The 15,336-nt window shown below is 42.4% G+C and overlaps 1 protein-coding gene across 6 annotated transcripts in view; it reads right to left on the bottom strand.

The window, feature by feature from the left end:
• ATP11B (ATPase phospholipid transporting 11B (putative)) overlaps nucleotides 1–905 on the bottom strand; it is a 55,870-nt gene extending 54,965 nt beyond the window's left edge. For all 6 annotated transcript variants that reach the window (XM_026045199.1, XM_026045195.1, XM_026045197.1 and 3 more), the window contains exon 1: nucleotides 855–905. In XM_026045199.1, coding sequence (XP_025900984.1) covers nucleotides 855–881 — 27 coding nt within the window. In that variant the 5' untranslated portion in view covers nucleotides 882–905. The remainder of the gene's footprint in view (nucleotides 1–854) is intronic.
• Nucleotides 906–15,336: the final 14,431 nt, after the last annotated feature.

The following is a 15,336-nucleotide window of genomic DNA, read 5'->3' as shown; positions in this document are numbered from 1 at the left end:
AAGCAACAAAAACCTTTTTGTAAAAGGGGATGTAACAAGGTAAATCACTAACAAGAAAGAAGATGTACAAACCAGAATATGGAAAGCTACATGAGGTAAACTGTAATTTCAGAAAACGCCAACAAATGGAAAAAAGACAAGTCCATCAGCAGAGTGTTTGGAAGTAATTTCTCTTGTGAGCTTGCAAGAAAAATATCCCTGGCAGGGATGGGGAGCTGGCCAAGGTCTCCATCAAAGCGGCCAAACCCTACATATTCCTGTAGATCTTAGAGCCCTCACTGTAACTATTCCCCCCGCGCAGCGCAGGGAGCCCCTTGGGCAGGCGCAGCCTTGCAAAAAGGCAGCGTTTTGCGGCGCGTTTCCCCCTGGAAAGCCGCGCACGGAGGATGCTGCTGCCGCCTTCCCAGCGCCCTTCCCGCCCGGCGCCTCCTCCGAGGGTGCAGCGATGGAGCCGGAGCCGCGCTCCGTGCACGAGACCGGAGCGTTTCGCAAGGGAGGCCAAAGCCCCAGGAGCGCCGCAGCCCACGGCGGGACAAAACGGGGCAGGCACCGTCATTCCCTTGGGAAAAAGAGGCGCGCGGAGCCTTTCCCAGGGGAGCCACAGGTAAGGGGCCGCGCTCCCCGCCGCGCCAGCGCGGCTTCCAGGCGGGAACGCAAACAAATAACGGAGGGAGGATAAGCCACGGCACGGAATAAACGGCAGCAGGAAAAAACGCCGGGAGCTGCTGGAAAGGCACACGGAGCCCCCGGCCAGGGCCGCGCCCGCCGTCCCCGGGGAGCCCGTGGCGACAGCGCGGGGAGGAGGAGGAGGAGGAGGAGCGGGGGGAGGAAGGGCCCGTCGCGGGGAGACCTACCAGCTGCTGGCGGACCCAGCGCAACATGCCCGGGGCGCGGGTCGCGGCCCCGCCGCGGGTCCGCCGGGCGATGCGGTGCCGCGCTCTCCCGCCGCCGCCGCCTCAGGCCCGGCGCCCGCCGCGGCTCGCGGCGCTGCGGCGCGGCCCCCGGAAGTGACGTGGCGGCGCGCGGGAAGGGCGGCGTGGGGGAGAAGGGGGAGGCGGCCATGGCGGCGCCGCGGGGTGGGGGCGAGGGGAGGTGATGGGTGTGAGGAGGGCAATGGGGGACAAGCGGGTGGAGGGACCTGTAGCTCCTTCCCCCGGTTGCTACCAGTGACACGAGTGCATCAGGCAGCCCGGGCCCTGCCGCCCTCAGGCCTTGTTGTGAGGAGAGCTGGTCCCGGTTCCCTCTCCACCTCAGGCGCCTCTCCTGGATGTGAGAACCGTGCAGGCCACAAGAGCTTGAACCCAGGCGCTCTGTCACAGGGCCTGGTGCGGGTTTTGCTCTGATTTATTAGGTGACAATGCTGGAACAGGTGCTTGCAGAGGTTGTCCTGTGCAACATGCTCTGCATGAGTGGGGCGGCTGGACTATAGGAGCCTCGGAGGTCCCTTCCAGCCTCAACCATTCCGTGGTTCCATGAGTTTGTCCATGTGGAATAACCCCCACCTCACGAGAGCCCCCATCGGGGTACATCCCTCCCGGGCTTGTCACCACAGGGGCTCTTGGACTGCAGCTCCATTCCCTGATCTAATGAAACGTAAAAGACACTTAGCAGTCCAGTGCTTTATTTTTACCCTTGTTTTCTTGCAATATTAAAAAAAAAAATGCAAACCACGCACAGCATGTTTTAGTGCCAGAATAAAGATTTTGGAAATAGTCTGTGCTTTCATGTAGTCCTTTACTGGTGGTGAGTGGTTTAAACAAACTTTAGAAGCAAGTGTGTGGTGTGTTGGTATCCCAAATCAAGCTGCATGTGCTGGGGAAATGGGGCACCTCTGCTTTGCTTTGCTTCATCTTGGGAGGCTCCTTCACCCACCTGTTACTGTGCTAAACCACTAGTTGGTTAAACTTGGATGCCAAAATGTGTTGATGACAAATGTGCTCTCTGAAACCTTCCGTTTTGCCCTCAAAAGAGCCACTGCTTGTGAAAACAAAATAGTGTTCAGCTTCAAACACAAAGCAGTGATTGATGTCTGCAACTTCTAGGCCTGCGTGTCTCAAAATGAGATTATTTTACGCAGTAAAGACCTAGGTGCTTGTGACCAGATATTATTGTCACTGAAGTCAATGACAACTTTGACACTGACTTAATAGACAAGTCTTTTGGAGTATAAAGACCTGAGTGCTATTCCTGCTGCTCCCATTCATTTCTAGGCAATTATGCTATACAGCAGTAAATCACAATTGCATTTGTCATAGAGCTAGTGTAGGCTTTAGTTCTCAATTGGAAATTTAGACATAATTCAGCATTTAAGGTAGATAACATTATCTGAACAAATGAATCTTGTGGTGAATGCTGATGGTTTAAGCATAGGAATTTAATTAGACAAATACCCCTAAAGCAGTAAGAAAGAAGGCTATTTTTGTCAGGCACTTAGGATCCTAAGTGAATGTTAGCAAACATCTGTATTAAATGCTAGGCATTATTTTAAAACATTTAAATACATCAAAGCCGAGCTTCAAACAGCTTGCACTATCCTATTGATTTAATGTGAAGTCTAAAATAACAGTGATTTCATAGCTATGGCATTTTGCCTGGAGAGTGGTTTTAAGCCAAAAGCTTAACTGATATGATCAGCATCCTTGTGCTCTTCCTCTCTGATAGCATGAAAAATAGGGTCCTGACCACTAGACACTAAAATTGACGTGCCGTTTCTCAGGACTGCAAGCATATTAGTCACTGTGTCCTTGCCAAATTCAAGTATGAGCTGCACTTTATGCAAGCCTGTATTTTAGCTGCTTGCAATTTGTTACATAAATACACTTTGCACTTCACATTTCTACATTTCTATAGTGGTACTAATTCACCAGACAAGACTTGAAAGCAAGTTACAAATGATCAGAGCCTTGTAATTTATATATATGTATGGTGGGAATATTTGTTTTCTTGCTTGCTTTAAAGAGCATATATTTTAGTGGAACAGAAGTATATTAGTAGGATGCAAATATTTTGCTATGTTGATTTTTTTTCAAGATACAGCAAAACTCAGCCAGGATAATATCCTTCTGTAACATTCTTTCTACTGTTCCTTCCAGTGAACCTCTTAGCTTGTACAAAAGCCTGCATCAGACATATAAGAAGTTTCTTGTTATCCTTGAGAGGCAAATAGTTCTCAGAAGAGAAAAACTGAAGCAGAATAAGGCTTATAGCAAAAATATCAAAATTACTCCAAGAATAAATGCAATGACGTTTAGATATCCAAGTTACATATGGTCAGCAGGAGACAGTGATACACTGCCACTTGCAAAGTAAAATCTCCGATGTCCTAAGAGCGGAGATTCTCAAACCAGGGATCTCACTTTAAAATATTGCCCTGAAATTTAACCTGCATTCGCACAACTGGCCTATACAGAGAAAAAAAAAAGCAAGTACAGAAGAAGAAATTTGCCTTCTAATAGGAACTTTAAGCTTAATCTGTTGACTAGAGTTTCTTGATCAAACTCCATGCTTTCCCATTAAGCATCCTCAGAGACAATGTTTTTTAGATTTTTTTAGTAAGATGAGGACAAAAATTTTATCTGATACAAAAATATTTACACTAGCCTAAAAGTACACACTTAAATATCATTTTTTTTTCAAGCTTTTAATTATCTGTGCATGAGTAGTTCTTACATAATGGAGGATACTGCTTTTAGGTTTAAAAGAAAGCATTAATAATCACAGAATCCTTGCCCGAACACACAAGCATCAAGTCAGGTTTTGTTCACTGGGGCTTCGCGTTCATTTTGTTTGCTGGGGCATGGGAATGAACTGCCTACATCGATCCTGTTTCTGGAAGCTGGGAAACCCCGCGGAGCTGCAGCCGCTGCCGTGCCGAGGCACCGGGGCAGCAACCTTGTCCCCGGTCCCTGCTCAGCGCGGGCTGGCGAGCGGGGACCAGAGCACTCGCACACGGCACCGAGGGGACCCCGCTGGGGCTGGGCATCCGTGTCCTATATGTCCAAAGAGAGAAAAGACCAAAGAGAAACGGAGCAGGATGTAGGTAGCAGGAAGTAAGAGCTCCCTCCAGGTCATTGTTTTCCCACTGGAAAAATTCCTCTCATTATTTTGCGTTTAATGATTTTGCCATTTCTTTAAATGAGTGTTTTAATCTATACAATATTTACTTTGGTAACTCCGGTGCCAATTAAAAGTGTGCACTAACTGTAAAAATGCCCGTTTTGTTTCTAATCCACAGAGAAAAAGATCTGCCTGAGAGATACGGAGTTTCTCCAAGGCAACTTTATTCCACAGACATTCAATTACTGGCTGAAGCACCAATTACACAGATAATCAGGAGGCTGATTTTCAGTCACAAGGCCCTTCATCTAAACACACATGCCGGTTCTAGCCCTGAGCAACCAATCTTTGGGGAAAAAGGGAAAGGCCCTTAGAAAGTGAGCAGAGTGCTTGAAAGGAAAAGCTTGTGCATAATTTGTTATTCTTTTTTTGTGCCTTACAAGAAATAAAATCAGATTAAATTACAGGATGCACATTCTAAAGAGTGGCATTTCCTAGATTGTTATTAGATTTAGATAATAGTGCATTATTGTAATATTCTTGTTACCTGTTCTCTCAATTACCGTAAACTGGATCCTGACTTAAAACCTCGCCTTGTTATTACTGTGTTTTGCTTTTCACTTGAAAGCTCTGTTTAGAATACAAAGCTTCGACTTTTATCCCAGATGTTAAGCAGGTGCTCATCCTTGCTTTATTTGCTACGAATAGCACTAAATAAGTCTGAAGAAATGAATGTATCGTGAGCAAACAGAAGGAGACTGGGCAATTAAAACTCTTAATAACAAAAACATCCTTCGGGCCTTCTAGTCTGTTGCTTGTGACCACTAAGGCCTCAGCTGTTCCTTAAAAACAAGGCTGAACAAGGTACTCTTCCCTATTGGCAAACATCTGCATGCACAGAGCTTGCTAGAGGACTTGGGTCTTGCCTGTTGCACTGCAAGAAATTCGTATGAGATCCTTGAAAACCAATTTCAAATGAACCTAGTGATATGGATATTACTTAGTGCTCTAGTAATCCTGTCACCAGTGTCATTTCACGGCAGGGCTCAGTGGAGCCCCAAGTCACGGAGCCTCTTGATATCAAACACATCAAGACTGTCTCCTCTCTTCTCTGGGGAAACATGCAAACTACTGGTTTTAGTGGCATTTTGGGAGTATTTCTTCTTTTTTTAAGTGCACCTTATGTTTCAGACCTTACCAGCCACATAAGCGAGCAAAAGCCTCCATGGTGAGTGAGTAGATATTGCCCAAAACAAGGAGATTTCCCCCCTGTCAAGTGTTCAAGAGGTTAAACTGATGGACAGTGACTCTAACTCTGCACATGTTTTACAGAGGTGCCATAAAGACTTTCAGTTAGTCCCTTGCTGAGAAATGCCCATTGCAAAGTACAAGGCTGCAGTGCATCTGGGGTCAAGGAAACACCTCAGCAGCCGAGGCAGAGAGGGGAACGACGGCTTGGAGATGGAAAGGAAATGCCAATGTTTCATCTAAAACTGATCCCGTCACCTTGGGCTGCAAAGGACAAAACAAACAGTCTTTGCCGGCGTCAGCCAGGAATGCAGATTTCAACTGGTGTGAGAAGGTCTAGCAGATCAGGATACGATCACTAGCTTGTGCTTACTCAACATTAGAATCTGTTCATCAGCATAGCTGTAAAAGCAGTATTTTTTTCTAACAGAGATGTATTTTATACAGCAAAAGGGGTTTATTACCCCTTTTGCCAAATAGAAGTTGGCAAAAATACTTCCTGCAGTACAATGTTTACAGTAAAGTTTTTGGCACTTTAGAAGTTGTGAATGAATCACGTCAGCACCTGCAATTTCATAGGATGTCAGTCTGGAATAGCAACCACCATAAACTGTTTTTGTTCTTCTTTTCTGGCTCATGATTCTGGGGTCAACACATTATAGTGTGATTAATACAACATACTGCTCTTGGGTAATGAGACTTTACAGGCCTATAGGATGGAGTGACATAATTAAAAAATGATTTTAGAGGAATTTTTGCTTAACATAACAAGCCGTGCTTTAACTAGAGTACATTTGTAGTTTTAATGCTGCTAATATTACAAGACCTCTGCATTTCACTTGTGGCTGAGCTCAAGAAAGTGCTGCAGGCGCATAGTTTCAAATGCCTGTCTATAATTTAAAAGTCCAACTTCCAAACCATTCATAGTTATGAATAAAATCACAGGAATTGTTTATCACTTCTTAAACTCAAACCTTGTAAATCTGAAGCCAGATATTCAAAATCTGAAATTACTTTTTAAAACCCATTTGTGGAATACTGGTCCAGAAATAGAGTACAATAATACATCTACCAGGGAGGGATGTTTGTGAGCTCTGCAGAAAATAGCTATGAATACGACAGCTGATGTCCACAGCCATATGAAACAAAGAAACATATGGCTGCTACTTCTGAAATTCCTACAGTGCTTTATAGCTTCAAAGAGCAGCAAAATATTGGTTGAATAACATAATTAAAGCCTTTTACCGCTGAATCCTAATTAATATTGGAGATGTAAAACATGATTCTGACACGTGATTTTTTCTTTTTTTTTCCTGTATGTGATGAATACTGAGTACTCATTTTACTGAGTACTGTAATCAAATTTAGAACAAACGTTATATAAGTACATAAGCAATCCTAATCCTAATCCTTTTTCTGCCGTCTCACTTTCTCCATTTAGGCCTGCTGCAGCTGCAAATCTGCAAATCTCACATATCTGGTGATTTCCCTGTATATTTTTATTTTCCCTTCTCATGCCCACTCTTTTTCTGAAAACATAAGCTTTTAGGTGCTAATGGCTCTAATGTGCTGAGAGGTCCTTTTCCCAATTGTGCCTTTTTTCCCCAGTGATACTGTGTGGTTGACTGCATCACAGGCACTTTCTGGTGCTATATTGATGGTGGATTGTATAAGGTATTAAGGCCCACTGAAGTACCTGTGCTGAAGTAGCTATCAGTACAGATCTGGAGGTCCATAAACATTTTCACTCTATTCTTAGTTGGATAGCAATCATTTTCACTGTTTTATTAATGCCAACAGCATTTTGGTGCCTAGGATGCATAATTTGAAGTAGCCAGAAGATATCTAAGGTAGCTGTAAATGAACTAGTTGGTAATAAAAACAGTTTTTGCTTTGGAGCCCTGAATTCTCTGTGAGCAGCCTGACCCTGTTTCTGCTTTTACCCTAGGATTTGTGCCATTGGTCTAATGAGAGATGATTTCACTGAAAAGGGCCAAGAGGGACAGGATCCTATAAAGGGTTAGATGCTAGGCTCAAAAAAATCCCCAAGGGATAGAGAGCTAGTAATTATATCTGTGTTTTGATCCATTTCCAGGAAATGTTTTGGAATTTAGCAGCTACATATACATCTCCTAAAACTTAAAAAAAAAACAAACAAAAACCAAAAAAACCCAATTAATTCCTCTTACAGCAATTATTTTCCTTTTTTTTTTAATGGAAAAGTCTCCTTTATCGAACTGTTTATGCCTTTGAGTATTCATAAGGGTGCAAAATAGTAGATAAGCATTAGAATTGAGTAGTTCATAGCATATTAATTTATCTATTTCATTTCTTTGTATTTGTCTACAAATTACTTATACTTTTATGTAATTAATTCATTACATAAGTGTAATTTCTAAGATACTTGTGAAATTGTCCCACTGAAACAGATAGCAGGCTTTTCATTGACGTGAGTGGGAACAGTGTGAGGCCACGGGAGATTTATCTCCACTCTGTAAGTATTATCAAAGTTATTCTTTGGAGGTACTGAAAGAAGGACCTTTTGTACTTTTGACATCTTATGGCTTCTATTTCTTGCTAAAACATATATCATTCTTAAGCAGAGAATATACACATTTATAAATCGGTCTGAGTGGGAGTCCTGCAAGTAGTCTCCAGTATTTTATTTTTCCTCGCCTATGAATCTGTTTGCTAAAATAAATCTGGAAGAAAAACAACACAAGCACCATAAATGTATTTTTAAATTAAAACCTCTACTTTTGGTAACTCTGTCTGTGGAATCTATACAGCTCTACTAGCTCTACTAGTAGAGAGCTCTACTCCCAAGGAGCTCTACTCCCTTGCTTTGCATAACTAACTCCTGGTCAGAGGCTAACAGAACATGTGCAGTCAATATCTGAGGCCTGACAATGGAAATAAGGACTCAAGAATATGTCTACTTTTCCAATTATATTGAGTGATTTAATAACCGATATTACGCTGTACAGTGTATGCTGTACAAATCATGCTTCTTTCACAACTATAACTGTAACACCACAATAATAATGGTGATATTATTACTGCTATTAATAATATGATGACTTCAAATCTCATATGAGATTATAGTTTCAGTAAAGCTTTTTGAATAATGAATTTGCCAACTGCTTGGCATTTTACAAACCTCATGGCACATCATTCACCGCCAAGCTAAAATGTAAGGCAACAACTTAACATATAGTACTCAAATATATGTTATTAGACGAGGAGAAACAGCAAATGCACAACTGTGTTGCATGTTTTTAAGTAGCTGTGTTCCCTGTTGTTTTGCTCATTTTGACGATTTGCTGATAGTTCCACATAAATAGATTCAAATATTTCAATAATACTTCACTGACATCAGTGATGAGTTCAGTAACTACCTTTCCTGAAGAAAAAGGATGGGGACAGGTCTTTCAGGCCAATGCTCTGACTTAAGACAGGCCTGCTGTACCTAGGTGTACCTGACACATACTCATCCAGCTAATGTTAAAAGCAGTGACAACTGCTCTGTATCCCCAAAGGCAGAAGTTTTTTTTTTCTGAACCTCTAACCTAAATCTCCTTTGCTAGAAGATGAATCTATTGCTTTTTATCCTGGCCCAAATGTGAGAAACAATATTGAACAACCACATTGTGTTCTCTGAAGACTGCACTTTTCCCATAACCTGAAGTTTTCAGTGTACCTGGCCAGCAGAGCTGCCCTAGAGCCTCTCGAGACAAGTGGGGTTCTCGGCTGCTAAATGATTCGTTATAGAGCACATAGGCAGATAAAATGATTGCTCTTGAACTGTGCTAGCCCTTTGGGCAAATGCCACCTTACAGAACCTGAAAGCGCGTTGTCCAATTTGTACATTTTTAATGATGCTCAGGAAGGTGAATTTATACGGTGCCAGTTGAACTAGCCTTTCTGCGTATCATCAAAGTGATATTCCAGGTGACCTGCCATGCACAACAGTTTGCAGCCGAGTTTATGTAATCTACACAGCCACTAAACTGTCCTTTTGTCCCTTTTCTTATTTTTTCCAGTTTTACTGTTTGTGTAGATTTAGTGTTGGATTAATGCTACTTCCGTCACTCAAGATACAAATCTAGTCTGTACAACCAGCACAAAAGCTGCCTCACAGAGGCCTATTCTCATCCATCTGTCTTCTTGTCAAATAGCAGCAATTTCCCAAGACATTTTGGGAGAAACATGAGAGAAATTGAGATTTATGGACATGCTCAATTTTTAATCAAAATGGATACAAATCTGGTTTGTTTACTCTGAATAGATTGAATGGATTTTTCATTCATGAACTTTCCTATCTTTTTTGACGGGGGGAGAGGGGTAACGTTTCTTTTAGTTGAATAAAGAAACAAGGGATTTGGCTATGCAACAGCATACATAAATTCAGGGAAGAATTCCTTCTTTTTACAGAAAAGGCTGTAGTTTGAAGAACACTGTGTAAGAAAAGATAATATATTAATTCTTTTGCTCCAGATTTGAAAAAAAAAATCTAATAATGAGGAATACAATTAACAGTTTAATTTACCTATCAGATTTACCTGTTCTCTTCTGCTGCCAACCTATATTTGGTTTCAGGGTTCTAATGTTGACTATTAACCTATTTAAATATTCACCAACAGCCTTCTGCCAAGGTGGATTTATTTCCTAGATCGTGTTCCTGTCAAGTTGTCAGATTGTCAGGATTTTTTCAGTTGCCAGTGCCCTTTATAATGACAATGACGGCCTCTAGCTGAGTAATTTTTTTTTTTCTTTCTGATATCTCCTATTACAGAAACACCCTCAAATATTTAAGAATCTAAAGCTTTCTGATGTGGCAGTCCTGAAAAGTGAGGTCTTTCAACCCCAAACCAAAAAGTGCCTGCAGAAAGGACCTCAAGTACAATCTTGTTTGACTTGTGCCAGGAGGGGCCAGTAACTCCAACGTGGAAGTTGCTGCTAAGGCTAAAGCTACACTGTCAGTTTTTATACTTATTTTATTCTTCATCCAGAAACATGACGAAAAGACATTGATATTAATCATGCTGAAGGATTCTGACTCTCCCTCCAGTGATGGCCAAATATAACCCCGTATTAGTCATTGATAGTGTGCGGAATTGTTGCTTTTTTTTTAAAGACATATTAAATCCAAACCAGTGTCCTAAAAAATACCTAATGTCTTTTGGTTACCTCAACTTTTAGAATCGTTGTCTGGAGTTACTTAGAACAGAAACACTGAAGGCATATTTCTACAATAAATTAATATATTGTCATGACAGTGACACAGACAGTGAAGTAGAGCTGCAGCAAGTGCAGGAAGCGCCTATTATTGCTGAGGCTCTTATAGCAGGAGTCATAAAAACATAAATAACATAGTTTTCAAAAGCAAGTCAGCTCTGTAGAAATCCACAGACGTAAGTACACATTATACTTCTGTGGCCAGGTGGTGATCACCCTGACATGCTCTTTCCAAGCCATCACCTCTCTAAATCAATCTCTGGGGAGATGCACATAAGGGACAGGAGGAAATTTAACTCTAGCTGGAAGGTGAATTTTGCACCTAACTATGCACCAGCTCGAACTCCCAGGAAACCACAGGCTTTTCAGAAGCCTGTTTCCAAGCCCAGAGAAGAAACGAGCCTGTATTTAGTTAAACACATTGGAAACAAACAAACAAAAAATTCTACATACCTCAGAAAAAGCTTGTAATAAAACCTAATAACTATGTTAAAAACTAATAATTAAACAGAAATATGCATAATTAAAACTATATCCAATGTCTGCTTTAGTGACCAGTAAGAAGCTGCCTAGACATCCTATCCCCTCTTGTGAGAGAAGGTGACATAAGGTGATTGATTTCAAGGTAGTCTCTGATTCTCTGGAGCAGGTACTGGATTAGCAGATCTGTCATTAAATAAATATGTCACAAATGTAACTCTACACGTGACAGCACTTCCACAAGACTCTGGACGTGTTGCAGATTAGCACATGGATGGACTGCACTCTGTAAGATGAGGTAGCTAAACTGCTCCTGTATACATTTCCACTCTGGTAGCCAAGGGACAATGCTGTCAAGCTAAGAACGATATGAAAAAGGGGAAAAACATCTTTGTTTGGTAGTAACTACCGCTCCACGACTCAGAGCTGAATTTCCCTCAGTGTCCTGCGTGGCAGAGGGAGGGAGAGGCTCTTCCCCCTGCCCCGGGATTAGCGGAATGTGGCAGCCCCGACGCGACCCGTGACGCTGACGGGAGGCGACAGGCGCGCTCGGCCCGGCTCCGCCTGCCGCCACTCGCCCTCAGGCCGCAGTGCCAGCGAGCTCAGGGACCCATCACACTGAAATTCAATAAAACAAATTTTACTTATTTATTTATTTGCTGGCTTCCCCATTCAGTTCGCTGTTCATGGGCTAAGGAGGAGGTTCTCAAGCGGGGACGAGGGCCGACCCTGTGCAGCAGCTCGGCCTGCGTCGCAGCAAGGAGCTCCGGCCGACGCAGCCGCTTCCTCCAGCCGCGAGCAGGAGGACGGACGTGGACCTGCACACAAGCCCGTCCAACCACGTCCTGACACGTCCACAAACAGGAGCTCTGTCCAGCCGCTGACACCTTGCTCCCTCCCTGCGGCAGCTCTGCTCAAGCCTGGGGAAATTGGGATTCCCCAGCAGCTTTCAAGGAAAATATTGCTGGTGGCGAGCAGTGATTTGCAGCTAAGTGTGGGGGAGCCCCTGGGGCTCATGGTTGGGCTCCGGGTGCCTCTCCCAGCCTCTCAGCTTGGGCACAGAGCAGCCAGAGGTTGCAGAGGGGACGAAGAAGAGAGCACCGAGGGGATGGAGAAAAGAGAGCAGAGGGGAGGCAGGGAGGAGCTGCTGCCAAGGTTAAACACGGTGCTTTCCACCGCTTGCAGAAATGAATCGCAAACAGGAAGGCTGATACCACTGAAACCCCCGGCTACCTTTTGAGGGCGAGATAACCATCGTCACATGCCTCGGCAGGCTGCAAACAAACTGTGGTCCTCTGCGCTTCGCCCGTCAGCCTTCCAGGCATGGGCTGTGTTTCTGTTTCATCTCTACACCCATCTTAGTGCTGTCACACAATTTGCGCTGATTTTTTTTTTGGAATTAGCAATAATTATAAGTAGATGTACACTACCAAGTCATTTAGCCCCTTGCCATTTCCCTAAGAACCACGTCACTGCTAACTGTTCAAGTTCTTGCATAGATGTGGGCCTGCTGCAGAAAAGCAGACAGTATTTGTAAAGCTTAAATATTCCCATACAATAAGCTGGAGCAATCACCACTTCTCAAGCTAAATTTTCAAAGATGCTAATTACAAATATAAAAAGGCATTTTTTTTCTATTTAAACTTTGTGTAAAATTACGAATTGTTGGACATTGAAAAGTAGAAATAGTCAGTGGAATGGTTCCCTCACTTGCAACCTGTTTTTTCCCTCCTTTTCTCTAGAAGAAAAGTTAAAAAAAAATGCTGAGTAGAAAAGTGAAATAATGAGGGAAAAAAGGGAAAGAGTGGAGAAAAAAAAACACGATGAAAGGAAAAAAAATGGTCATGTTCACCCAAATATTGAATGTACATACAAATAGATTTGCTCAAACATACAGAAAGAAAATACTTCCTCTTCATCAAGCCTCCCACTTCATATCCAAGCTCAGCCTTCTCATCCATCATCAACATCATCATGCATCCTCTGGAGCCCCAAAATCCCGAGCAGACTTAGGCCTGGGACCTTTGCCTATCAGGCACTGTTATATAACACTTACACCGCTTCAAGGCTTTGCTAAACTCAGTCTCTTGTTACAATTACAGTCTCCTTCACTTTCCAGACATCACTTATTTATACCACTCAACGGATTCGGCTGTCATTATAATAGGAATGCAGTTAAGTTTATTTTATTTACTGTTAAGTAATTGCATTTGTTTTAACAAAGTGACATTGCGTTTGTCTGGATTTGCACATAGCTGGAATATAATGACAGTGACGGAGAAAATAAGAAATCCACTGGGGGTTTTAAAGACTTAAATAATCTATATAAATAGCCAGTTGAGTGCAGTCACTTAGAATAAAAATAAAACCAAAATGCACAGACTTCCCTGGGCAAGTGGTTAGCTCTTAAAATGACTAACAAAATAACTAGTTATTCTAAAAGATACAGACTAAATTGTAATCTTTTTAGGAACTCTGATAATGGAGGATAAAACAAATAACATAGGAATTGATGAGAGATACAGCAGAATAAAACAGGATATTTTTCCAAGGAGTCTGACTGCACTGAAACAAAGCAAAGCAGATTACCTCCACTAAGAGGCTTCAACTCTTATTACTCTTTTGAAAGGGGTTGAGTCATCAGGATTTATTATTAACGTGGATGTGAGCTTGCCAAGACACTCAGCTTTGTTTGCCACAGTGCAGACTTAAGGTGCCAGTTTGATATAACACATAACTTGAAGCAGATTCTTCACTTCAGTCACCATTCCCACCACTGATCCAGCAGAAAAAATCATTTTAAACAGCCAAAGATGTTGCCACAATAGCAATAGAAGTACCTGAATTTGGACCCATATCCCATCTCACTGTTCTTGACACCGGAGATCAGAAAGCCAAAACCCAGACTCATGGGCAGTTTCTTGAAGCCACTCAGACAGATTTATCAAAGGCAGAGATCCAAGAGATCCAGAGATCAAAGGCCAAGGGAGGTTGTGGAGTCTCCTTCTCCGGAGGTCTTCAAAACCCACTTGGATACAATCCTGTGCCACGAGCTCTAGGTGACCCTGCATGTGCAGGGAGGTTCCCTTCCAACCTTAAGGATTCTATGTTTCTAAGACTTGAGTTGTGACTTTCCATATGTGAATCAATAACAGACTAAATTCTTGTCTTAACACTGATTTCTAAAGGCCATCATTAAGCATTCTCAGCCAGTTACAGGAGTGGAACTGGGAAAGAAGTCTCTGCTTTCTGATTTAAGAATTTCAGACTGCCATTGCATGGCAAACTTCCTGGTGCAGGGGATGCAAAAATGGACTGGGAATGAGATGTGCCCTTACACAGACGCCAGCTGAAAGCAAAAACTAAGGTGTATCTTCTTAACAAGTGGGTTTTTTTTATTTTTCACATCAGTGGCTTGTTTCAGCTCATGACACTTAGTTGTTTAACATTATCCAGAAGATCATAAAGTGAGCTGAATACCACAGATGGAGACAATAGCTTCTATTAGTGACTCTTGTTTCATCTCCCTTGTTACACATGATATTGCTTTATGGTTTCTGCCATGTAGTAGTACATCCAGCTGAATTACTTTATCGAAGTGCTCTTAACAAAATTGCAAAGCAGCTAGGTCAGGATAAACTAAAAATAACTTCTAGAACAAGCTTTGGGAAATTTAATTAGTTGGGGTCTAATCCAGTATTCACTGCATTCCATGGAAAAACCATCTTTGTTTAGTACAAGGAATGACAGATCAAGCCTTCATATAGATTCTTAAACCAAGGCCAGCCTCATTACTTTGTGCTGCTATCCTGGACTTGCATTTAAGTAGTGAAATGAGGAACAGAATTTAGACCTACCTCTAACTGCCTATTTCAGAGGTCTGTTCCTTGGTCTGAGTTCTCAACCAAAACCAACTTATTTTACACATACGTTTGTGGTCTCTACTGCCAGAGGCGAAACATGAGTTAAGCTTGCTGCTGTGTCCTCAGAGTACTCTGCTGTGTCATGAAGGCACCTTTCCAGCTCAGGGCAAGGTAAGGACAATGTCACCATTAACTGTGAACTTTCTTGCTTTTGCTACTTTAGTTCATGACCTCAGTGTTACTTCAACTAGAAAGGAGAGAGTATTAAAATACATGTCCAAGTAATCCAAGGAGAGGGTGTGAATGACTCCCTAAGCTTTTAAAAACTCAATCCTTTTATACTCTACCTGCAATACTCTCCTCCAACACCTGTATTACGTAGCCCTAGACATTGCAATTACAGGATATTTTTCTCTTCTTTTAATCTTTTAGGTGTCAATATTTCTATTGA

Source organism: Nothoprocta perdicaria, unplaced genomic scaffold (genome assembly GCF_003342845.1).
Source record: "Nothoprocta perdicaria isolate Ctin4 unplaced genomic scaffold, notPer1 scaffold_4, whole genome shotgun sequence".
NCBI classification, from domain to species: Eukaryota; Metazoa; Chordata; class Aves; order Tinamiformes; family Tinamidae; genus Nothoprocta; species Nothoprocta perdicaria.
The sequence above is the reverse complement of the archived record's forward strand: the minus strand, read 5'-3'. Positions and strand labels throughout refer to the sequence as shown.